This window comes from Talpa occidentalis, unplaced genomic scaffold, assembly GCF_014898055.3.
Source record: "Talpa occidentalis isolate TD23 unplaced genomic scaffold, MPIMG_talOcc4v2.1 talOcc4.5, whole genome shotgun sequence".
In the NCBI taxonomy this organism is placed as follows: Eukaryota; Metazoa; Chordata; class Mammalia; order Eulipotyphla; family Talpidae; genus Talpa; species Talpa occidentalis.
The window spans coordinates 86195313-86219225 of record NW_023604861.1 but is presented as its reverse complement, the minus strand read 5'-3'; the positions used below and the strand labels follow the sequence as shown (position 1 = coordinate 86219225).

Genomic DNA, 23913 nt, shown 5'->3' with positions numbered 1-23913 from the left:
TATTCATATATGTGTTGACAAGTGGATTGATTCTGCCTCTAGGCTATTGTGACTAATGCTGCATAATAATTGGAGTACAAACATCTATTCAATTCCTTACTTTCAGGTGTTTTGGTGTATACCTAGAAGTGGATCATATGGTAAGCCTATTTTTAATTTTTGAAGAACCACCATTTCTAATCCATAGCACTTATACAATTTTACCTTCCACTAACAGAAAACTTACAGTTTCCACACCCTCTCCAACATGTTATTTTCTGTTTGTTTGTTTTTTTTGTTTTTTTTTTTTATAAGTGACCATCCTAGTATGTGAGGTGGCATCTCATTGTGTTTATGATTTGCATTTCCCTAATAACTAGTGATGCTAAGCACATCTCTTTCATGTGATGGTTGACCATTTGTGTATCTTCTTTGGAGAAATGCCTTGTAAAATCCTTGCATTGTGGCAATCCTTCATATTTTGTGGTCATTAACCACACTTACTAGATATATGGTTTGCAAATACTTTTTTCCTTTCTATAAGTTGCCTTTTTATGCCATTGATTGCATCCTTTGATGAACAGAAGTTTTAATATAGTTCATTTTACCTATATTTACTTTTGTTGCCAATACTTTTGGTGTCATAGCCAAGAAATCATCACCAAATCCAATGTCATGAAGCTTTTCCCCTACATTTTACTCTGAGTTTTTGTTTTTTTTAAAAAAACGTTTTTGATTTTTTTTTTTTTAAAGATTTTATTTATTTATTTATACAAGCACTGGGTACAGTCAGAAGCGTGGGAGGGTGAGAGAATTTACCAGAGCCAGAGCGGGAAACAGAACAGGCAGACTGATGATACACTGCTGAGGGGAGCAGTGGGCGGCAGGAGAGGTCTGTGCGCCTTGTGGGACCCTCGCCCGGTGGCCGGGGATCGAACCGGTACTGCAGAGGCTGCGGGCAGCTTCGCGGCCCAGTGCTCAACCGCTGCACCACTGGGGAGGCCCTACTCTGAGTTTTTATAGTTTTATCTCTTATGTTTAGGTCTTTGATCCATTTTTAGCTAAAAATTTTATGTGGTATAAGATAAAGGTTCAAATTAATTTTTTTGCATGTAGACATTATTTTCTCAACACCATTTCTTGAAGACTGCCCTTCACTAAATAGTCCTGGCACCCTTGTTGAAAATCATTTGATCAAAAATGTAAAGGCTTTATTTCTAAGCCTTCTGTCTCACTGGTCTATATGTCTGCCTTTATACCAGTACTACATTGTTTGGATTACTATAGTTTTATAATATAGCTTGAAATCAGGAAGTATAAGATTTCCAATTTAGTTCTTGGGGTTATTTTTGGCTATTTAGGATTTTTGGATTCCAAATGAATTTTTAGAATGGATTTTTCTGTTTCTGCAAAAAAACAAAAGCCATTTAGATTTGGAGATTGCCAGAGATTCTTTGAATTCTTTCTCAAAGGAAATATTAACCTGACAGATAAGGGGATGGTTACAGGAAAGAGTAAGAGTAAAAGCATGAGAAGGTAAAGGAGCCTAGTGTATATGGAGAACCAAAAGTAATCTAATGTTGTTAGAGCATTAGGCAGACTGTGTCTCTGTGTGGATATGTGTGTATGTAGACTCCAGGAAGGCATGAGTTGGGAGTGAAGGGAGGGGCAGATACTGTGAAAGTTGCATGTATGTTAAGAAGTTTAATGAGCATTAGTTGAAAGGCTGAACTGTGGAGTCATCACATTTGTACTTTATAAAAATGATCCTCATGGTAAGAGTAGATGCTAGTTTGAGTAGAAAAAAAGTATGGGCAGAAGAAGCAGGTAGGAGACTTGTAAAACTCCCAGAACTGATGAGACCTGCACTATGATAGAAGCAGTGGGGATGGGTTGGGGGGAGGGGACCTGAAATAGCCTCATCCCCTTACATACTCATTTTTGAGCAGCCTCTCTTTCTTCTTGGGCCCTCAAATCCTCAGATTTGCAGAACAGTCTCTGACTTCAGAGTGGTGCTCCCAACTACTCACCTGTATTATCTAGTTGTCACCTTCTAGGAACTCAAAGGACTGTTGAAGGGGGACACTGTGTGCTGGCCCAGAAGTGCTGGGTCCCTCAGCAGTAGCCAACTGAAGCACCTTCAGAGCCAGCTGAAGCACCCACACTCATTGTGACACTCGTGGCTCTGTTGACTACTCCAGGGACCGTGTCTTCATTTCTCTCTTGCCTGTGCGTGCATTTTATCTTCCCTTGCTCTGGTCCTCACTGAGCCTATTTTGTTATGACCCTTTCCTCTCTGCGGTGCAAGGACTCTCCAGGCCCGCTATAGGTGGCCCCCGCTATCTGTGACCCTCCTGAGAAGGACTCTTCCAAGGACTGACACCTCCTGCTTCTCCTGCTTTCCCGAGCTTGACATCCCTTCACATCCTGCAACTCAGTTCCCTGCCTCAGCCAGAGCAACACTGAATAGGAATCAGCCGGGTCTGAGCCACTTCTTTCTCTCTCCATCCTCAGTTCTGCGTGAGGGCTACAACGAATGAACTGATGAACACAGCTCTGCATCTGAGTTGTAGCAGCAGTTGGGGGAAAGATGTGCTCCCCTAGTCAGAGGCCAAGTCTCTGAGCACCAGGATTATAAGTCCTGGGGCTGAGGGTGACTGCTCTGCCAGAGGGCTGCTTGGACTAGTGTGTGTGACCTATCTTGGTCACAAGTGGAATCATAGGGCTGGGGCAGGGAGCAGGCGCGAGCTCTCTGGCCCTTGTGAGCATCTGAGAACTGGAACTACTTTGGCAGTTCTGGATTGGCCAGCTCTGACCCATTGCTAAGGACGCACATTTGGTGACCTGTGGAGGCAAACTGATCAAAGTACGCAAGTGCAGTTGGAGCAGAGGAAAGCAGAGCCTGGGCCTGGCTTAAAATTCGGTGATTAAAATGATCATGGGCTATGCCTTAAAGGCAAACTCAGGGGAAGGCAATAAAAAGGACAAAGAAAGGTGAGGGAGAAGTGAAACTGGGAAGCTGGGAGAGATGGCAAGAGAATGGAGAAAAGCCAGGAAAGAGATGTGAGGAGTTTCTGCTTTCTTGAAAGCCAGGAAGCTTGCTGGAGCAAAGAGGACAAGACCCCAGACCCTTGTGGTTCCCTGGGTGCGAAGGCTGGCTGAGCTCAGGCTACCTGGAACACAGCCTCGGGAAAGCAGAATGTGTTCTCATCACTCACTTTGTGTTCCCAAACAGAAGAGAAGAGAGGGAGGGTGGCCACCTTGATCCAGCTGAAGCATCTCCAGGAGGCTGCCTCTGGATGCCACGTCAAGGCCGCCTGTCAGCCACAGCCAGGAGCTGGTGACCACCGAGCACACGGAGATGGCTTTGCTCAGCAACATCCTAGCAGCCTATTCCTTTGTCTCAGGTAGTTGTCCCATCTTGGTTAGGCCACAGCTGAGGCCTGGCCCTGGGACCAGGGTACTCAGGAGGAAAATGCTGGGTAATCACAGCAGAGAGGATCTGCCTGCTGTGCTTTGAGATGAAAGGCCTTCTGGCTTGGGAGTTAAGCTTGACATTTGCTAATTTGGCAAATGAGAGGTTCTAAGAGCTTTATCTTGCTGAAAAATGTTCAGTTTCCTTTTGGCAACAGTGAGTGAATGGTGTAGCCTGGGGTTAGCTGGTATCTGTCAGTCTGTCATTAGGCTTTTAACTTTGATGTGAGGGGGGCTCTAGGGTATCCTCAACCTGGTATTTCTTTGCAGTTATACTCAGTCCCACCCAGACTGGCTTTCTCCTGTCTCTCCCTCCTTCCCTTATCCCTTCTGTTGAGGGTGGGGATGGGGGGGGGGTGGCAATTTTAAAATATATGAAACTGTTCAGTTGTTTGAATGATCAAATTCATTTTCTGCTGCATGGGTGAGTTTTTGATATTTTGATAGCTAGCTTTTGCTTTGTTTTGCTTTTCTTGGTATCTCTGGATATTGAATTAAAAGGAAGGGACTGAGGTTCTGATTAGATTGCTTCTGACCAAGGACTGGTTCTACTCTCTACTTGTCTAGCCAAGGTTGACATATGGTGACCTAGAGTTCAAAATACTAAACCTGACATTTCTGTTTATAATGGCAAATCTGAGCCAAGATTGAGAATAAAGGAAGTTCATGTCTTCTCTTTGTGATAGGATCTTGAATGATGTGCAGCCCAACCTGATTTTAGAAAGGAGGACTTCTCAGGGCTGGTACCTGGCTGTCCCCTTTGTGGTTGGCAAGATGAGCCACAGTTGTCAGCACGTGCCTCAAATCCAGAATTCTCCCTTCTCAAATCAGCAAAGCCCCAGGTCATCAGCTCATCTCCCTAAGGAAGTCTGGTGCCTGGGGCCTCTTCGGTGGGCACCACTAGATCAGAGAAATCTCAGTTTGACTCTTTCTTCAAGTGTGTACATGGGCGAAAAGCTACTGGGTCTGGGAAAGAGATGTCTGAAACTCTGTTAGAATGTTTTCAAGCCATTGAACGATGATGAGCCCCTCGACTCTATGGTGAAGATAATCCTAAAGTGAAGTACTGGGGGTAGTAGGGAGGGTCTGGAGTTTCCAAGGACTCAGCGGACACTTGCAAAGCAACTGTCATGTGGAAATATCTCAGGTAAGAGCAGACAGGGCACTGGACTTTGGAGCTCTGCTCGGCACAGGACGTACTGGCAATCTTCCATTTCGGCCAGCGTGACCCTGAGTTATGGCCATTGACCATGGTAACTCATTGATTGGTCTGATGTTTACCAGGTGTCTTGTGATCTTGTTAAGGCTGAAAGGGGACATGGCCCTGTTTTTCTCTCCCTTCCAACCTTTCTCCTTCCCACCCCATTTTTTGGAGTTAAATATTGCTTGGTATGCAAGAAGACAATGCTGCTTTTAAGACTGCATGGTCTGAGATAAAAAGAGAATGCAAGGCTATGGAAAGGAGAATGGCTGAAATAAAATGTATTTGATCTAGTAAATAGACTTGATGATGGAAAATTGATTCTAAGTGTGATGGGGAAGACTGACTATAAAGGAAAAGGATAAGGAAACTTTAAAATATGGAGAATAACATAGAAATAATCCTTATTTTAAAAAGAGAAAAAAATGGATTAGAAGGAATAAAGAGCAGTATGATAGAAGAAAATTGTAGAAAATCTCTTAATCTTGTAGCTTTCTTGTTCTCACTCACCTGAGTCTGCTCTTCTACTACATAGGGGACACTGACCCCTACCCTTTACTTCCAGTGCATTAGTTGTTTTTTATTCTGTCCATGTAACCCGTCATTCCAGTGACATAGTTGCTAATACACACAGCACCCTTATTTTTTTTGTCCAGCTTCTGGTTAAATCAACAGACAAATCCTAACTCCAAATGAATACTGCTTTCCTCCCTTTTCTCCCTCTATACTCAAGTAACCAAACACTACTACAGTTTTACAGATTGAAGACTTTAGAAATTCCTGGCAGCCAACCTCAGTGGAAACTTTCAAATACTGTTTCATTTCTGCTTGCTTTTGAATACATCTTGTCTCCAGTCTTCACAATAGCCAGAGCAAACCTTGACCATTCCAATTATTTAAAGTAACTGTTTATCAAAATATCCAAAAATTAAGTGACAAATGCAGACTAAGGGGGGAAAATGCAGCATTAATGAAGAAGGGTTAAAGTGTATAACATATAAAGAGCTCTTACAAATCAATAAAGGATGTGTCCCAAAAGAAAAGTGGGCAAAGGGCAAGAATCAGTTTGGGGGGAAAAAAAGAGATAGCTGGTTAAAACATAAGCCCCTCAAATTCTAGCAACAAAACAAATACAGGCTGAAAACAGTGAACTTAACATTTTTAGTTCATAAAATTCTCAAAAATTTGAGTAAGCATATAAATTCAGTTCTAGAGAAAGTGTTGGGAGATCAGTACTTACACATAGTGCTGATGGGATTGTACATTGCTACAGCCTCTCTAGAGAATGACTTAGGGACATTTGTAAAAAGCCTTTAAAAATACATATGCTACTGAGCCAGCAATTCTGCATCTAGGAATTTATTCTAAGGAACTAATTAGGGATATGGGCAACAAAAAATTAATATGAGGACATTTTATCTCAGAACTATTCATAATAGTAAAAAACATCAGAAAAATGGGTAAAGAATATCAAAATAGAAAAGATATTTAGAAAGTGCTATTAAGTGAATAAGGGCTCTTACCACATAACATGCATCCCATTTCTGAGGGTATTTTCATATGTATGTATGTATGTAACTCATATGTATATAACTCTTTTGCTTATCTACATTTTAAGTATTCTATACTTCATTGAATTTACCATTGGAATTTTATTAAAATTTCAAATTTTTAATTCTATATATTTAAAACTATCACTACCCTACTCTTTTCTTACTTTTAGAACTGTGTAAGTACCTTTACCGTTACCACTTGCATTCCCATAAACATTTCGAATTCTACCTAGCCTAGAATAGAAAATTGCCCTTCTCTTCAAATATGCTCCTTCTTTATACCTCCTAGGATATTACTGACACCAGATACGCATTTTCTTCACTGACTAAATCCAGTTTCTTTGAGTCAACTTATTTCACCTCTCCATTCCCTGACAGCATTGCCTCTGCTTTTGAGTTGATCACTTGAGTTGGTCCAAGTCCCATCATGTTTCATCTGTGCTGTCATAATAGCATTTTCCAGTGGTTTACCTGCCTCCAATCTTGCTTTGTAGTCTGTATTTTGAAGAGAAAAGGTATTTCTAGAATATAGGTGTGATGATATAATTCTTTTTACTTTTTAGATTTTTTAGTGGATCCCTATTATCTCTGGAATAATATCCAAATACTTTTGTATGATTTTATAGTTGAGATTATTTTCAGCTCCAAATATTAGGAAAACTCAACTTAGTGGTCTAAACAGAAAGGCATTAAATTACCCAAATAACAGTTTATAGGTAGGTAGTTGGTCTGTTGGCTCAAAAATGTGGGGTCCAGCAGTTCTCTGATTTTCATACTATCTTTATTCTTATCGTCTATGACTGCAGAGTGGCTATGTTGCTCGTGTCCTCATTAAAAAAATTTAAAAAGACAGAAAAAGGAAGTTTTAGGCAGATTTTATCTGAGATTTCATGGCCAAAACTGTTACATGGCCATCTCTAGCTGAGATGAACATTTTAGCTTTCCAAAAGCCACACTAGTGGTTCATAGCCAGAGGTGATTATGTTCTACAAGGGGATTTCTGGTGATGTCTGGAGACATTTTTGATTGTCACAACTGAGGTGGGGACTTCTACTGGCATCTAGTGGGTAGAGATATATCCTATAATGTACAGGAAAATGCCCCCACAACAATTAGCTGCCCAATAGTGCTGAGGTTGAGAAAACACGCTCTAGAACAGAGGCAAGCAAGGGAGAAGGAACTTGGGATGGTTGGAGCTTCTCTAATCTGTAGTTTCTTGTGTGTCAGGGCTTTTTGTGTCTGCCCTGGACTTCCCCATGCCTGCCCTGACCAAGCCCTCACTGGTTATTCTAAACAACTTTGCTTTTTTGCACAGTAATTTCCTTCTCCAAGATTTCTTCTCTTCAGTCCTGGACTGGTTAGTTCCCTCCCAGTCTTCAGAACTCCCATTCCTAGTCTCAGCTTCACTTAAGAACCATCTAGGTGTTTTGCTTCCCTCTGTCTCAGCACTTGGTTTGGAAGAGTTAACATTTCTTGCTTTAACTTCTTGCAAACAACCCCTTGGGATCAAAACATAAGTTATAATGAGAAGAATAATCTCATTAATAATAATAACTTCATTAGTGACTTCTAACGGGGTTGTTGGTAAGGTTAAATGGGATGATTACTCTTTTTAATTTAATGTTTTGCATCGATAATATATTTTCCAAGCTAATGCTTCCATTTCCTTTTAATTTTTCTCTTAAATGTCACCATCTCAGCATGGTTTGCTCTGGTCACTCAATCTCCCTTATCCCAACCAGCATACCTTCAACACTTCATATTCTCTTTCCTCTTTTCCTTATCACCATCTAACATTCTATGTTTTTTTTTTTTTTATTTATTTGTCTTATTTAATCTTTTAGAATGTAAACTCCCAGGAGCACAGAGATTTTGTTTCTTTTGTTGACTGCTATAGCCTCAGTATCCAGAATGCTATTTGGCATCCATTAGATGTTCAGAAAACCAGTGAATGAGCACAGTTCAATGAGCAAGCAATATAAAAAGACATATAGTGAGAAGTCTTACCCTAGAACTGCCCCTTTTGTCCACCCCCCCCCCAAGTTGGACCTATTATTGGGCTTCCCTGCATTCTTCCAGAGTTTTTTTTGTGCAAATATAAGAAAATATGAACATATTATTCTCATCCTCCCTCCTCTTACACACAGTAGCAAATATATCACAATACTTTATTGTATTTTGATTTTTTCACTGAGGAGTATGCTATGAAGATAAGTCACATCAGCATGTAGAAAGCTTCCTATTCTGTTTCACTGTCTAGATGAACCATAGTTTATGGATGTGGATGGCCAGTGGGAGTGGTTCATATCTTTTCAAACAGGGCAACAGAGCTGCAATAAATAACTAAAACATACAAAGGTCCTCCAACAGAATTTTCAAACTATTGCGCTTTTGGCAATCTGATAGATGAAAACTAACATGTAAATGTCATTTAGCTTGTTTCTTTAGCTTACAGGTCAACAAACCTTTGCTGTAAAGGGCAGATAGTAAATATTTTCAGCTGTAACAGCTTAAGTCTGTGATGTAGCATGCAGACAGACAGACAAAACATGAATGAATGGGTAAGACTTCGTGCCAATAACAGAATAGGTGGTAGCCAGATCTCGCTTTGAACCGTTCATTGTGTGTCAATCTCTGCTTTAGTTGAACATCTTTTCATATATTTTAGAGTCATTTATATTTCCTTCTCTGTGAGGTGTTCTTGTCTTATGTCCATTTTGATTAGTTGTTTGCCATTTTCTTACTGCTCTTTCTCGATTAGCCCTTTGTCTCTGTTACTTATTACAAATATTTTCCCTAATTTGATATTTCTTTTGGACTTTGCTTACAGTAATTTTTTTCAATGCAGAAGTTTTGAGGGAGGTTATTTTTTTTTCATTTAACCAATATTCTTTTTAAAATAAGTAACTGCAAGTACAGCAGTATGGATGGTGTGTTACTGAGTTAGAATTTGAATCACTGTTTTCTATGCATCTGGCACATGGGAGGTGGTCTCGGGGGTAGGCAGTCTACTCCCTATAACTCAACTGATCATGGCAAATTTGAGGATTTGAGAAAGCATTATAGTTTCTGTTTTTTTATTATTGCCCCTTTGTAATGGAAATCCAGGGAGGGCCAGGAACCTGTATGTCCCCAGCCCTGAAGATACTGTAGATTCACAGTAAATTTCTGTGTTATAAACAACTGTTTTTTGATTTATGCAGTTTGAAAAAGTAAATAACAGTTGGCATATCTCCTCATGGAGATAGTTGTTCAGTAAAAGTGGTACTTTCATACACAGCTGTTGATAAGATGAATTAAAGTACCATTTCTGAAAAGTTACCAGGAAATGTATATCAAGAGGTATAAAAATAAGTATCCTCTTTGGTATAACATTACCTTACTGAGTGTCCATTATAAGATAGTAAGTGAAACAAACAAGCAAACAAGGAAAGTTTTAACAGCAGAAATATTCTTTGCATTTTCAAGTAAAAAAATGCAACAACGTAAATATCCAAAAGTAGAAAACTTTTTGTTTTGTTTTTGTAACTTGCTAGTTGCATTCACCAGACAGCTGTAACTATGTAGTGTGGTTAGATGAGAATGACTGACTTGTGGAGCAATACAGAGAGATGTTGCAGCATGGATGAAATGTAGATCTGTTGGGGAAGGATGAACAAGAAGAGTGCAGAGGGTTTTTAGGGCAGTGAAGGCACACTGTATATGATAAATAGTATAATAATGGATACAGGTCATTATGCATTATGCCAAATCCATAGGCTATACACCAAGAGTGACCCCAAATGCAAACTGTGGACTTTGGATGATTATGATGTGTCAGGTAGGTTCACCAGTTCTAACAAAGGTAACATGCTGGTGGAGGATTTTGATAATGAGGGAGACCATGGGTGTGTGAATTTTGGGAGTATGTGGGAAATCTTTCTTTTAAATTTGTTGTGAACCTAAAATTGCTCTAAAAGTGAAGTCTTAAAGTATATCCAGAGAAAAATATGTAAGTTGTACATATATTCTAACTGAATAAATATAAATATGTATATATGAGAAAAAATAAAATTCACTTTATTGTATTATATAGTGTGTAGTTATACAATTTTATGGTTGTGAGAGGATGATGATTTTACATATTTTTCCCATTCCCTACTCTTCTAATATTATTATATACATGCAGGGCAGGTGCTTGAATAACATTATTTTATTCACTGTTGTTTTGTTATACTGTTGGTGAGAATAAAACCAATTCCAGCTGAGGTTGAATGGAATGGTGTTTACTCAAGGACCTGCTTTTGTTAAATGTCCTTTGGTTTAAAGTTGCAGTTTCCAATGAAACGGATCGGTGGTGTTAAATGAGGACTTTCTGTGTATATTTGCAAGACATGTACACACACACACACACACATACATATCTATCTATAAAATAAATTAAGATTTTAGAAGTTGTGTATTCATGATTTAGTTCAATAAATAATTGGGAGCTATATACCATAAGCAAGGCTTTGTGCTGGATACACTGGAAATCTTAAGTGAATCATATGGGTTCTGCCCTCAAATTTCTCACTGTCATGTGGGAAAGGTAATGATTACACAACTAATTACAATACAACTACACAAAGTACTGCCTAGATTGGAGGGGCTCATCACACACTTCCTCCCTTCCAGACTCAAGGAGCCAGAAAAGCATCAAAATATAGTGTGGACTTCAGTGGTGATTAAACCAGACTAGAGAAATCCCAAGGCTTCCTACCTTACTCCCCTGGAGTTCTGGGGCTACAGGTCAGTAGGTCTTACCCACTGCAGGTGAAGAAAAGTGAGCAGGGTAGATCAGGATGACAGGTAGGGTAGCTGGAGTCTTCTGGTCTTACAGCCTGGGAGGGTGGATAGGGGGAGAGACATGAGTGGTGAAAACAGAGGCACATATACTAGCAGCAGCCCCAGGGCACTGTAATTGTCCAATATAGCTCATTTCTCAGGAAGAACAAGTTAGGGGTGGAAGGAGGTGGCGAAAACTTCCTCCAGCACCTCAGAGAGCGCAGTGATATCAGGTTCCTTCACTTTCCTGGGGCGGCTGGGGGCAGGATCCCACAAAGAAATAGCCTTGCAATGCCTTAAGAATTCAGAGACGAGATTATACTGAATGCTCTGATTCCATGCAAGCCCCCATATTCTCTTTATTGGCTATTGTAAAAACTCTTTTCCATTCCAGTAAAGATTTGCAAACTTTGGAGCCAAAAAGTCCTAGACAGAGGAAAGTTACGCTTTCCTAATGGCCATGGATCCAGCCTGGGCTGGCACTGCTGTTCTCTTCTGCAGCCAGTGGGGCATGATCTGACCTCTGAAGGTGCAAATGAAATCAGCCCAGGACCTCCACATAGGGCCCCTTCCTGCCCGTGAAAACAATGACCCTGCAGGAAGCAAGATACAGCAATACATTTATTTTTATTTATTAAAGGAAAACAACCGACAAAACCCTCCCCACTCCACTTCCTGGGATAATTACCAGCTGTCTGGATCTGGTCAAGACTAGGGTGGATCACTGGCCAAGAGGAAGTGACCTGGAGCAGCAACAAGAAAAAACATCCACGATAGAGCTTCAGTTTTGATTTTTGCAGAAGAATGATCAAGAGAAACTCTACAGATTATCTTAGCTATGAAAATCAGCCCCAAGTCTCTGCTCAGGATCCAGTGAGACCCTTTGCCATCTTTAGTTACTTTTACTGGGCTCCCCTGGAATCCCTCTCTGAGACTTAGTAGGCGAGAGAGGATATTTTCTCACCTGGGTAGCAGTACAGAGTAGACTAGTTAAGCAAAAGGGAAAACAGCAGTTTCCGAGATTCAGATCAGACACCACCTTCAAAGTTTACCTGTGTAACAGGTGGGGTGAGGTCAGGGTGTGACAGAGACAGATACACAATCAAAAGGCAGGGCAGATGGGATGAGAAAGGGAGAGAAGGGAGAGAGACAAAAGAGGGAGGAAAAGAATTAGATGTAAATGGATAGGCAGATGGGTGGAGAGAAGGAAGGAAGGAAGGAAACTAACAAATGAAAAGCTGTCATTTATTGAATGACAGATTCCCTCCCTCTTTGCTGGGAGCTGGGATAATTCCTTTCTGCTGGTCTTAACCTTTGCCACAGTTCAGCTGAGTGCTAAGTAGCGTTAACTAAGCGGAGGCTGAGATGAGTTTGCCAACGTAGATGGGGCTGATGCTTCCACCTTGATAAAAGCATGAATTTGGGGTCAGGAAGACCTGCATTTGGAGGAGGGAAGAATCTGATTGTCAAGTTAGGAAACAGTAGTGATGACCCCAGTGTGGAAAAGTGGAGGATGTGGATCCCATAAGAAATACAACAATCCTTACAATGTACTTAAAGTGTAATTTTCTAAAGTTATTATTATTTTTAAGTAAATTTAATTTTTATATTCCCCATACAATTGCAACCCCCTTATTTTGACCCCAATGCCTCCCCTCCCCACCCCTCACTCCCCATAGAGTGTCTCTGGTTCATAGTTTTTTGTTGATTTTGATTTTCACTTTCTTATAATTATTCTTTTTCCTGGTCCCTTATTTAAGTTTTCTAGATTCCTGCTATGAGTGAGACCATCCGGTATTTTTCTTTCTCTTTCTGGCTTGTTTCGCTGAGCATGATCCTAAAGTTATTTTTTAACTGGGTTAGTGTAACTAATTATATAATAAATGTGAAATATATTTTAGTGAATATAGAATTTGCTGATGAAAATTCTGTGATCTTTTTGAGGTATAGACTCTATTAAAGCCTTATAATATTTATAAAAAAAAAGAAATATGACAATGACTGAGAAGAAGTAATTTGTGCAATGGAGCAAAAAAATGAGTCAAAGATGATCTTGGTTTTGGGCACAGATAATGGTAGAATGAGTAGTACTTTAGACAGAAAGGGAAAGTTTGAAAGAAGGAGACAGAGAGACAGAAAGCTTTTTAAAAGTAGATGGGTTTGGTGTGAACTATGTTTTATATGCGGTTGAAGGTACAAGGGGCAGTTTTTAAAAATAAAAATAAAAATTTATAGATAATTCATCTCTTCAAGAGGTGGATCTTCCTTCCCATACATTGATTTGTTTTGTGATAAATGTCACTTGTTGCAAGAGTGAAGCATGATTCCATGACCATTCTATCCCAAGTTTTAATTTTTATAAATATGAGTGTGGAGAAACTTCACTTGCATGAATATATAGATGACTAACAAAAGCAGTTTTCTTACAATAAAGTCATTCATGTCTGTAAATTAAACTTGCATTCTAGGCCCCAAATCAGAGTGGTCTGTCATCAAAAATTATGTTTAATGTTCTACCAGCTGACAACTTGAGAGGGTCCTCTTTCTGTTTTGTTGAAAACCAAGAATTGGAAACTGACTTAGAAAAGGGTGTGTTACTTGACCATTAGAGGCATTCATCACCTAAATGTTGACTTTAGTATCTTGAATTATTATTTACCTCCACACTCTGGCCCTTAGTAACCACCATTCTCCTCTGTGTTTCTAAGAGTCTGGCTTTTTTTTTGATTCCATATATTATATAATGTTCTTGTGGTCCATCCATGTTGTCACAGACAATAGGATTTCCTCTTTTTCTGGCTTAATAATATTCCATGGTATGTAGAAACCACATTTTCTCTGTTATTTAATGGGCATTTGGGCTGTTTCCAGTTTTTAACATATAATTGATCTTTAACATTGTGTAAGTTTAAGGTATACAAAGTGCTAGTTTGGTACACGGCAATAATGTGCAATGTTTACCATAATAAGATTTGTTAATATATTCGTTAACCTTACATAATTACCATTTTGTTATTGTTATGGTGAGAACATGAATTCTATTCTCACAGCTGGGTTCAAATGCACAACTCAGTATTGCTAATTATAGTCACCACTTTATATGCCTGGAACTTACTGATCTTTGAAAGTTTGTGCCCTTTGGCCAACATCTCCCCATTCCCCCTACCCTTGGCAACTACCATACCACTCTGTTTCTGACTTTGATGTTTTTGGGTTCCACATAAGTGAAACCATACAGTTCTTATATTTCTTTGTCTGACTTATTTCACTTAGCATGATGCCCTTAAGGGTCATCCACATTGTTGCATATGGTAGGATTTCCATCTTTTATGGCTCAGTGGTTTTCCTCTGTGTGTGTGCTGCACATATGTGTGTGTGCTGCACATGTGTGTTTGTGTGTTATCACATTTTTCCTTATTCACTCATCTGTTGATGGACACGAAGGTTATATCCATGTCTTGGTTATTATGAATAATGCTGCTATGAGCATGGCGGTGAAGATACCTCTTGGGAGTAAGCACAAGTAGTCAGCTGCAGAGTAGAGGGAGGTGTCAGTTTAGCACTGCAGGTTCTGGGGGTACCCATGGGATACTGGGGAGATCCTCAGCTGAGGTTCACCCAAAGGCTTTTGAGTCAGAAGGAATACGGTTCCTTTAATGTCCTTTGATATTGTTATCTTTCTATTTCCTGATCTCCTCCCCGCCCCTCAACCCCCAATCTTGGGAATCCTGCCTAATTACTCAGGGTATTGCTGTAGGGAAATGGGTTTCTCCTATAGCTTCCAGAGCAGAGTAACTGACATTCACAGACCACTCTTTTTTTCCAATGGGAGATTTACCCTTGAATAATTCAGTCCAAAGTTCGGCACTGGAAAAGTCTGATGCTAGGAAACTATCTTTTCTCCTCATGTCCAAGCTCATGTTTTTTCCTTCAGTGCTGTACTGGAATCTACCCTCTGGGGGTTCAGGACTTCTACAAATTTTCTCTCTCCCCTGAATATTTGCCCAAGCCAGCATTCTGTCAGGAGGAGGTGGGGAAGGTTTGCTGGCTCCACTGGTTCTGTAGCTCTTGTGGAAGTCTGTTTGCCTAGTACTGGACCCTGAGACTCCTTCCAGGTCCTTGGTGTGCATAACGGGATCCCACGACTCCCACAGAAGCATTTTGTTCCTGGATGGATGCTTAATTGCAATAATTGTTTAAAAAGGCACAAAAAGTAGCAATGTCTCACACCACCATGTCCTGGATGACACTCCCCCATCACCACATTCACATCAATACCCTTGTATCCAGTGTTTGTGTTTTCTATTTTCTTTTCTACCCTTTTGATCTCCAATTCATACTGGTTTTATTCTCATCACTCATTTCAGTGGGTGTTTCAGAGGAGGAGTCAGAAACACATTCAATATGCTTTTTTTAGACTGATAGGGCCTTTCATTGATACAATTTAGAATGCAAAGGACTTGAAAGTGCTATGCTCTTTGATGAGGCTGTTCTATTTGTAGATAACTGATGTCTAGAAACACTTATGTGTGTGCATAAAGAAATGTGTACCAGGATACCAGGGCATTGGCTGTAGCTTTCACAGTAATAGTGAAAAATTTGGAACAATTTATATGCTATCAATAAGGAAATGGTTAAGTGAATTTTGATAGGCCTATAGTGTAGGACATGATGTAGCAGTCAAAATACTGTGCTCCTAAATACACACATTTGGAAATATCTCTATGAAATAGTCTCAAATTTTTAAAGTGAATAGGTATCACATATGATCCCATTTGTAGTCTTAAAACACACACAAAATCACATGTATTTTTACTTACACTTACAAGTGAATATAGATTATGGATAACTAATGTGCTGATGTCAATCTTGGGTCCCACAGTTTGGCCATGCCCTGTTCAAAGGCCAGGCTTGTCCCTGTATTCTCACACTCACCTAGAAAGGGGAAACTGTTCACCCAAAGGGGTGAAATTTCTATTGGGCATATCATTCTATTGGGCATATCACACAGGACCCATCATTGAGCCCACTAAGCTTATTGTTCATTAGTGGAATGATTATTTTCTCCTCTCACTACAAAAGAGCTCAAACTCTTCCCCTACAAGTTAACCTCATGAAGTTATTCTAAAATGCTGGACTGGGTTTCAGTGTGAGACTGTGTAAGTCAAATAATGCATGTAGCAAATTACTTCAAAACTCAGTGACTCAAAACAATGCACATTTATTATCTCTCAGTTTCCAGGGGCCAGGAATTAGTCTGGTTTAGCTGGGTTCTCTGGTTTGAGGTCTCCCAAGGCTGTGACAAGGCCAAGGTTGTGGTCACTTCAAGGCTCCATCAGGGGAAGATTCATTTCCAAGCTCACTCACGTGGCTGTTGGCAATATTCATTTCTTTGAAAGCAGTTAACTAGATGCCACCCTTAGTTCTTTATAACTCGAGCTTCTGGAGAGCAGCTCACAATGTGGCAAATAGCTTTGTCAGTGAGTGGGTGAAGAAAGCCAGACAGCACAATCAGCTGGAAGTCAGTCTTACGCGACCTCATCTTAGAATGATCCATCATTTTTGCCATATTCAATTTATTAAAAGTCACTAGGTCCAGCTTCCCAAAAGGGGGGATTGCATAAATGTGACTACCAAGAGATGGGAGTCATCTGAGAGACTACGTGTACTTGTGACTAAAAGGTCATTCAAGGTGTTGCAAAAGCAAATTCAGAAGCAAAGATTTCTCTGCTAAAGGTGAAAAGAGACTAGACAAATACATCATTTAAGCAAATGTTCCCTGCTTATTGTCAGTGCTAAATTTTTTTTCACTTGGAAATAATTTTGAATGTAAAGTTACAAGGAAAATAAAAGAATCCCAAACACCCTTTACCCAGATTTGCCTTTGTTAGTAATTATATTCTGAATCCATTTAGCGCGCGGTCACATGGGAAGGCAGTGTCTGCAGCCGGCAGGTCTCTGGGGCCCCGGGAGAGGTGTGACAGGGCTGGAGTCACGTTGCTCTCCGCCTATGGACTTGTCATGTCTCAAATGCTCTCTTCTTCCTCCTCCTCCAGAAAATCCTGAGCGAGCAGCTCTGTACTTTGTGTCTGGCGTGTGCATTGGGCTGGTCCTCACTCTGGCTGCCTTGGTGATAAGGATCTCTTGCCACACAGACTGCCGGCGGCGTCCCGGGAAGAAGTTCCTGCAGGACAGAGACAGCAGCAGCGACAACAGCGACAGCGAGGATGGCAGCTCGGACACGGCATCGGACATCTCCGTCCGGCGACACCGCCGCTTTGAGAGGACTTTGAACAAGAACGTCTTCACCTCGGCGGAGGAGCTGGAGCGCGCCCAGCGGCTGGAGGAGCGGGAACGCATCATCAGGGAGATCTGGATGAATGGCCAGCCCGAGGTGCCCGGGACCCGCAGCCTCAACCGCTACTACTAGGGGCGGGAGCGGGAGCCGCTGTCCCAGGGCTGGGAGCCGCCTGGAAGGGGCAAAGTTCTGCAGGGGGGAGGGGACGGGTTGCTCCAAAGAGCCAGCCCCCATTCTGCTCACTTACCGCGGCCGAGAAAAAGCAGGGCATACCCATTTTAGCCAGGAGGACTGATTTCTCCTTTTTGACTAAATTTATGGAGAAGTACAAAACCCATTTTGGTTCATCATCCTTTCCAGGTCTTGGAATGGTGCTGAAAAACCCTCTCCAACAATGTGGATGGAGACTAGAGAAACAGAACTGTGGTTTCTCTTGATTTCTGAGGATCTCAGATGTTTCTGCAGACTTCATTGCCATGAGTAATTCCTTTACAAAAGGAAACCTTATCAGAGCCTGTGGGCTAGGAATAGCAGGGTGAACTTAACCCAGCAAATGCAATTTTCTTAATGACTCCATGCTATGGAGGTGATTCTGACCCAGCAAGTATGATCCATGCTTATTATTTAAGGCTAATTTTTAAAATCGTGTTGCAATGGTAACCTTGTCCATTTTAACTGGCACCTCAGGGATTAAAATCCTATTTTTTTTTTTTTAAGTATAGTTCCCACCTCATTCATGAAGATGAGTAGAATTATTGTATTATGGGTGATGTGTCAGTGAACTAGAAAATGTCAATAACCTCAAAGGATGAAGGGTTTTATTTTAAATAGTATATAAAATAACTATTACCATCATATTTGAAAATACTGCACAAGTATAAAAGCTGTGGGTTTTCCCCCCCATTGGAAGAGAAGAAAGTTATGACTCTAGATAATCATAATTTTAAATATTTTGTTTAAAAATTTTGGATTTCCCAGAAAAGGATAGGAATGGGAGTTGAGAAATCAAGCCAAAATTAGGATGGAATAATAAATAAATATTACACAAAATCTTATCTGTCTCATGTCTGTCTCTGAGGTTTTATGTACCTTTAATAGCTTTCCATTTATGGAGATGGGTCTGGTCTTTTGCCAGGTCCTTCAAACAAGTGGAAAATGGGGAGAGATGGCTAAGTTGGAAAATGGAGATATGGCCCCTGTGTGACAGGGCTTTTTCATTTTCTCTGTGTTATATACTATGCTAATAGGACAGTTGAGTTATTATTAAGTAGGAAGGGGAAGAGAGATTTTCTTTTTTTTTTTAAGATTTTTTTATTTGTTTATACAAGCACTGGGTACAGTCAGAAGCGCAGGAGGGTGACAGAATTCACCAGAGCCAGAGTGGGGAGCAGAGCAGGCAGAATGATGAAGTACACTGCTGAGGGGAGCAGCAGGTGGCAGGAGAGGTCTGTGTGCCATGTGGGACCCTCCTCCGGTGGCCGGGGAGCAGCTGGGGATCAAACCGGCACTGCAGAGGCTGCGGGCAGCTTCGCAACCCAGCCCTCAACCGCTGCGCCACTGGGGAGGCCCAGGAAGAGAGATTTTCTTAAGGCTCACAAGAAGATGGGGGAAATGGGTAGAGAGGAAGAGAAGCAAGGCTGTCCTATAGAATGGGTCCCAGAGGAGGAAGCAGCATCCTCCAGCCTAGCAGGCAGAACTAGTGAGCTCTATCTGTCAGCTTCCTTGGTCAGCCTGTCTGGATGTTCCAGTGCCTTTCTACTGGGAGGGTTACCTCAGTTTATTACCTGAGAGGATGGTCAGGTGGTTTCCTCAGCTGAGGTCTGTGTTGCTTTAGCAAAGTACTATCATAGAACTGTCTTAAGAACTGTATACAAATTTTTGTTTGCAAGCAGGGCAATATAGTTTTCTGGAAAACCTCAGTGGCTGGCCTGGTTGGGTTATTTGGGTGGCCACAGTGGCTAGAAACAGCTGTCAAATATCTTGTCAAATCAGGAGTGTCAGAGTGAGTGGGTGAAGAAAGCCAGACTGATGGTGATTGGATCCAAAGGTTCAGCTGCCCTCAAAAGGTTGGTCTTGCTCAGCTTTTACCTCGGCTTCCCTCAGTCACTGGTTTCATTTTCTTCTCCTGCAGATGAAATCATAGCATGTGTACCTATATACAGTGCTGCTTGCTACTGCTCAGCTCCCATACAGCTTACAGGTTTGTATTGCAGGGAGGGACAGACACAATTTCACACCCTTACACAAGACAGCATGGAAGGGACACTTCTGGTGCAGCTTCATTGGTCTTCCATGGTTCCACAAAGAAGCACTAGCTGACCTTCAAACATCTGAGAAGATGTTAGAAAGAAAGTAGACACCGAGGAAGTTCCCACCAATTTTCCTTAAGATCCGCTTCCTGTGCTTCAAAGCACAGGTGGTCACTGTCAAGTTAGGGGACGTGTAATGCACTCAGCTTAGCCTTCAGCATTGGCAGGGAGCGTGCTGTGGTGCTTCTGGGTTGATGTTATTCCAGTGTACATAAGAGGAAAGAAACACCTTGCTTCAAGTTTCAAATTATAAATCCACGGGGAGGAACTACCTGGTCTGGCTTATGTAGTGTGCACATCCAGCTTTTGTGGCCACAGGGGCGTGTCTGCCTAAGCAGAGTGGAGATAAGGTGCCAGGCAGACACCAGCAATAGCCATTACACTACTCTCCCATCCTTCTTGGTTTTCTTTCATTTTTCTTGAGTCTTCTCTTTACCGTTCTCTTCTCCTCACCCCCTTCAATATGGGTCTTTCCTTCTAAACTTGACCTGCTAATCTTCTCCTTTCACATAGCCTGAGACACCTGCAGTGGCTCTAATGACCTCCTACATGCCAATGGTTTGAAATGTCTCTCTCTAGTCCTGGCTAAGTTTCATACTCATATTACCCAGTGGTGTACAATCACAGGAGACCATGTCCTATAGGAAATATTGGCAATGTTAGGATGACAATTTGGTTGTCACAAGGGATGGGGGAGATGCTACTGGTATCTGGTAAGGAGAAGTCAGGGATCCTGCTAAACATTCCACAGTGCTGAACCCCACTTTCTAGTCATTTCCATCAAGGTTCCAGTCTGTGAGCGAAAAATTATTTCAGCCATGTGACTCCTCCACACCAAATCACCAGACATTATGGGACAGATATAGATCATTATTGCTGAGCCCTGTTCGTCATCTTGGCCTATAGAATCCATAGCATGATAAATTTATAGCTGTTTATGCCACTAAGTTTTGAGGTTGTTGTTGTATATCACTAGAATATCCCTATAGTACAGTCAACTTCTCCTGGATCTACTATTCTATCTATATTTTAATAGGCATATTGAATATATTTCTATATTCTGTGTTTCTATGTTCATGACAAGGGTTACCCACGTCAGAAGTCTGGGACTGATTCCAGGTTCTTTCTTTTCCTTTAACTCACATACAACCAGCTAACAAATCTTTTCAATTTTTTAAAAAAAGATTTATTTATTTATGCATACAAGAACTGGGGTACAGGCCAGAGGTGCAGGGTGGGGGCGCGGTGAGAGGATTCACCAGAGACAGAGTGGGGAGCAGAACAGGCAGACTGACTGAAGTACACTGCTGAGGGGAGCAGTGGGCGACATAGGAGAGGTCTGCTGGGCCATGTGGGTAGCTCCCTGGCTTGCTGGGGGATCCAACTCATGGTACAGTGGTTGTGGATAGCTTCATAGTGCTGTTCTTAACCCCTTGCGCCACCAGGGAGGCCCCAAATCTTTTCAATTTTAAGTCATTCATTTTTCTTGCATTAATTCTTCCTTTACAACCTAGCTCCAGTTCTTGTCTCCTGCCTAAACAACTATAAAATCCTCCAAACTATTCTGGGTCTTGCTTCCCTCAAAGTAGGGAGAATACAAATGCATCCTGAATACAAATGCAAAGTGATTGCTATTAAATGTGAAGCTGCCAACACTCTTTTACCCCTCCCCCCAATTTCTTCCTGTCACTTGTTGAGAATGTCCCAATGTCTCTAGATCGCATGCCAGGCTCCCATGGCAGGTTTCATCCCCCATACCTTCTTGCTCCTCCTTTAACACTACTGAATTGCTTATAGTTCCTTCCCACACACTTTATTCTGGTTGTTGCTTTTGCCTAAATACCTGTCCCTTTTTTTTCTCTCTCCAACTCCTAGCCAATCTCAAGACTCAGCACAAGTGTTTCTTCTGACAGAAAAGCCTTCCAAGTCTTCTGCCTGGGCTAAGAATTGTCTTCTAAGTGTCCATGAATCCTGTGCTTGCTTTGGTCATCGCTTTCCCCCCACCCCCACCACCCCCACCCCGCACTGCTGTGAAATCCATTTGTGACTCAAAGGTTGACAGACTGTCTTGTTTATCTTGGATCCCAGCAGGACACAGAACTTGCCACATCTTAGGCTTTCAACAACTACTTACTGAACTATAGTGAATGATACATTTGCCAAACCCTGTTTCCTCTGCCTCTCAGGAACACTTTCCAGTCTCTATGTGGCCATGTGAACAAGTTCTGCCCAATTTGTTGAAGGTTTTTTTTTTTTTTAAATCACAAGAGGGCACTTTTAAGTTCTTATGTTTTAACTGTTACTTTAAGTTCATCAAGGGAATTCATCCCTCTCCTTTGCACTAACTGGTTTTGGGTTCAAAGTTAATTTGTTCCTTTCTTCTCTTCATGCTAAATATTTCCAAACCTATCTATATTTTTCTCATAGCACATCGCCTCTTTATCCTAATATTTGATTTACACGTACACATTTGTTATGTTACACTGTTGAAGCATTGTGGCTCAGGCAGTACTTCTTATCTATTGTGAGTATCAATAAAACTTCAGCATCATTCTTATCAAAATGGCAGTTCTCATTAAGGAGGCTAATCAGCTTTAGGCGGAGCAAAATTACCTCATTTGTTATGTTTTGCCTCATCTTCTCAACCTATGTTGACACTGCACAAGTTGAAAAATGGACTCCTCTTAAAACTTGTGTCCAGACAAGGGATTCCAATCTTATAATTGTTTACCAAGCTATCTCAGCCCTTATAGGTAAGGATACATTATTTCCTTCCCCTAAATAATGACTTTAGTATTAACAAAATAGCAACAGAAGTATCAGTCTTCAAGGTGATAGTCTTCCCTAAAATCTGTTATGACCTAACTTTATTACTAATTATAGATTTGAAAGTTTGTGAATTTTTTTTTTACGATTTACAAATACAACTTGCTTTTGCTGTTTCACCCTGGGATAAGAGTATCTTCTTTAGCTTTTCAAGATAGAGTCAATTTTTCCTTTATTTACCCACTGTTTCTTGCATGTCCACGCTGTGTGTCTCACAATGCACTTGTCTTTGTGCCCTACTGTTTGAACCCCTACTATTTGTACCATATTGCACACACTTCGTGCACACACTTCGTTCTCAGTATGTTTGTAGGTTCTGTCCTGAAGTAGTATCTCCTTCAATATTTTTGAATTAATAAACTAATTCACATAAGGTCTCTGAGAATGTGAGATAGGGCATATTGCAATTCTATAGAATCCCAACACTTGGTTTTGACAAAGATCATTTTCTTAAGTTTAGGAAAACCTATTTTATCTACTTGCATTTATTCTTTCCTCTACCAGTAACCATTTCCTTGTCTATTTAGAGTCCTGTCAGGATTTCAGAGTCCTGTCTTCTGCTGTTATTAACTCTGATATAACCATGTGGTAGGACTTTCAGTTTATTCTCCATGTTCAAGTGTTAAAAGCCTCACACAATTCTTACAGGTTTGTAAAGCATGGGTGTTTTTCTTGAAAGGACAGTGGCTGTTCTTAACTTCATTGATTACCAATTTTCCAATCTCCCAGCCTTGAACAAATAAACAGAAAGTTCTACATCTTAATCATTTCTGTGTGTCTCATGTGCCTCCAAAATAGTCACATTGTACACCCTTTATCACTCCTGCTTTCAAGATCATCTTGGGCTCACTTGATCTGAGTACTTGACCTCAAATGCATTTAAAAATATCCTTCCTATAGGAAAAACCTCACGCAGTAATAAAACGAGGGAATTGCTATACAAAAAGCTCCTTTTTACCTACTTCCCTTTTTGTTTACTTTCAGCAGTAGTCAAAGAATTGGACCTAACAATAACAACAATGAAGTTAAAAATAATCACTTGGGTCTCCCCGGTGGTGCAGCGGGTTGAGCACAGCCTCTGCAGCGTGGGTTCAATTTCTGGCCAGCCAGGGAGAAACCCACATGGCATGGCAGACCTCTCCTGCCTCACCTGCTGCTCCCCTCAGCAGTGTATTTCGTCAGTCTGCCTGTTCTGTTCCCTGCTTTGTCTCTGGTCAATCCTCTCACCCTCCCGTGCATCTGGCCTGTACCCCAGTTCTTCTATAAATAAATAAATCTTTAAAAAATTTAAAAAATTAAAAATCACTCTTCGGGTACCCACTTGAACATGAAAAATCCCTGAGACTCTAAAAAGAAACATTTTGTTGGACCTGAGGCCATATCCTATATTTAGGGGTATGCATGGAATTGTACAACCAACTCCACTTTGTCAAAAAGACTGTAGTCCTGCAAATTTTTTGGTTTTCC

General features: G+C 41.0%; 1 protein-coding gene and 1 long non-coding RNA gene across 10 annotated transcripts in view; one reads left to right on the top strand and one right to left on the bottom strand.

Moving 5' to 3' along the window:
• The window catches only part of EVA1A (eva-1 homolog A, regulator of programmed cell death), a 49790-nt gene extending 31434 nt beyond the window's left edge, over window positions 1–18356 (top strand). For 8 of the 9 annotated variants that reach the window (XM_037527705.2, XM_037527703.2, XM_054701756.1 and 5 more), the window contains 3 exons: window positions 107–140; window positions 3215–3386; window positions 17070–18356. In XM_037527705.2, coding sequence (XP_037383602.1) covers window positions 3341–3386; window positions 17070–17443 — 420 coding nt within the window. In that variant the 5' untranslated portion in view covers window positions 107–140; window positions 3215–3340 and the 3' untranslated portion in view covers window positions 17444–18356. The remainder of the gene's footprint in view (window positions 1–106; window positions 141–3214; window positions 3387–17069) is intronic. The other variant, XM_054701757.1, reaches the window with a different exon arrangement.
• The window catches only part of LOC129146962 (uncharacterized), a 99107-nt gene continuing 86240 nt past the window's right edge, over window positions 11047–23913 (bottom strand). The window contains exon 4 of the long non-coding RNA XR_008554381.1: window positions 11047–11069. This is a non-coding gene — a long non-coding RNA (uncharacterized LOC129146962). The remainder of the gene's footprint in view (window positions 11070–23913) is intronic.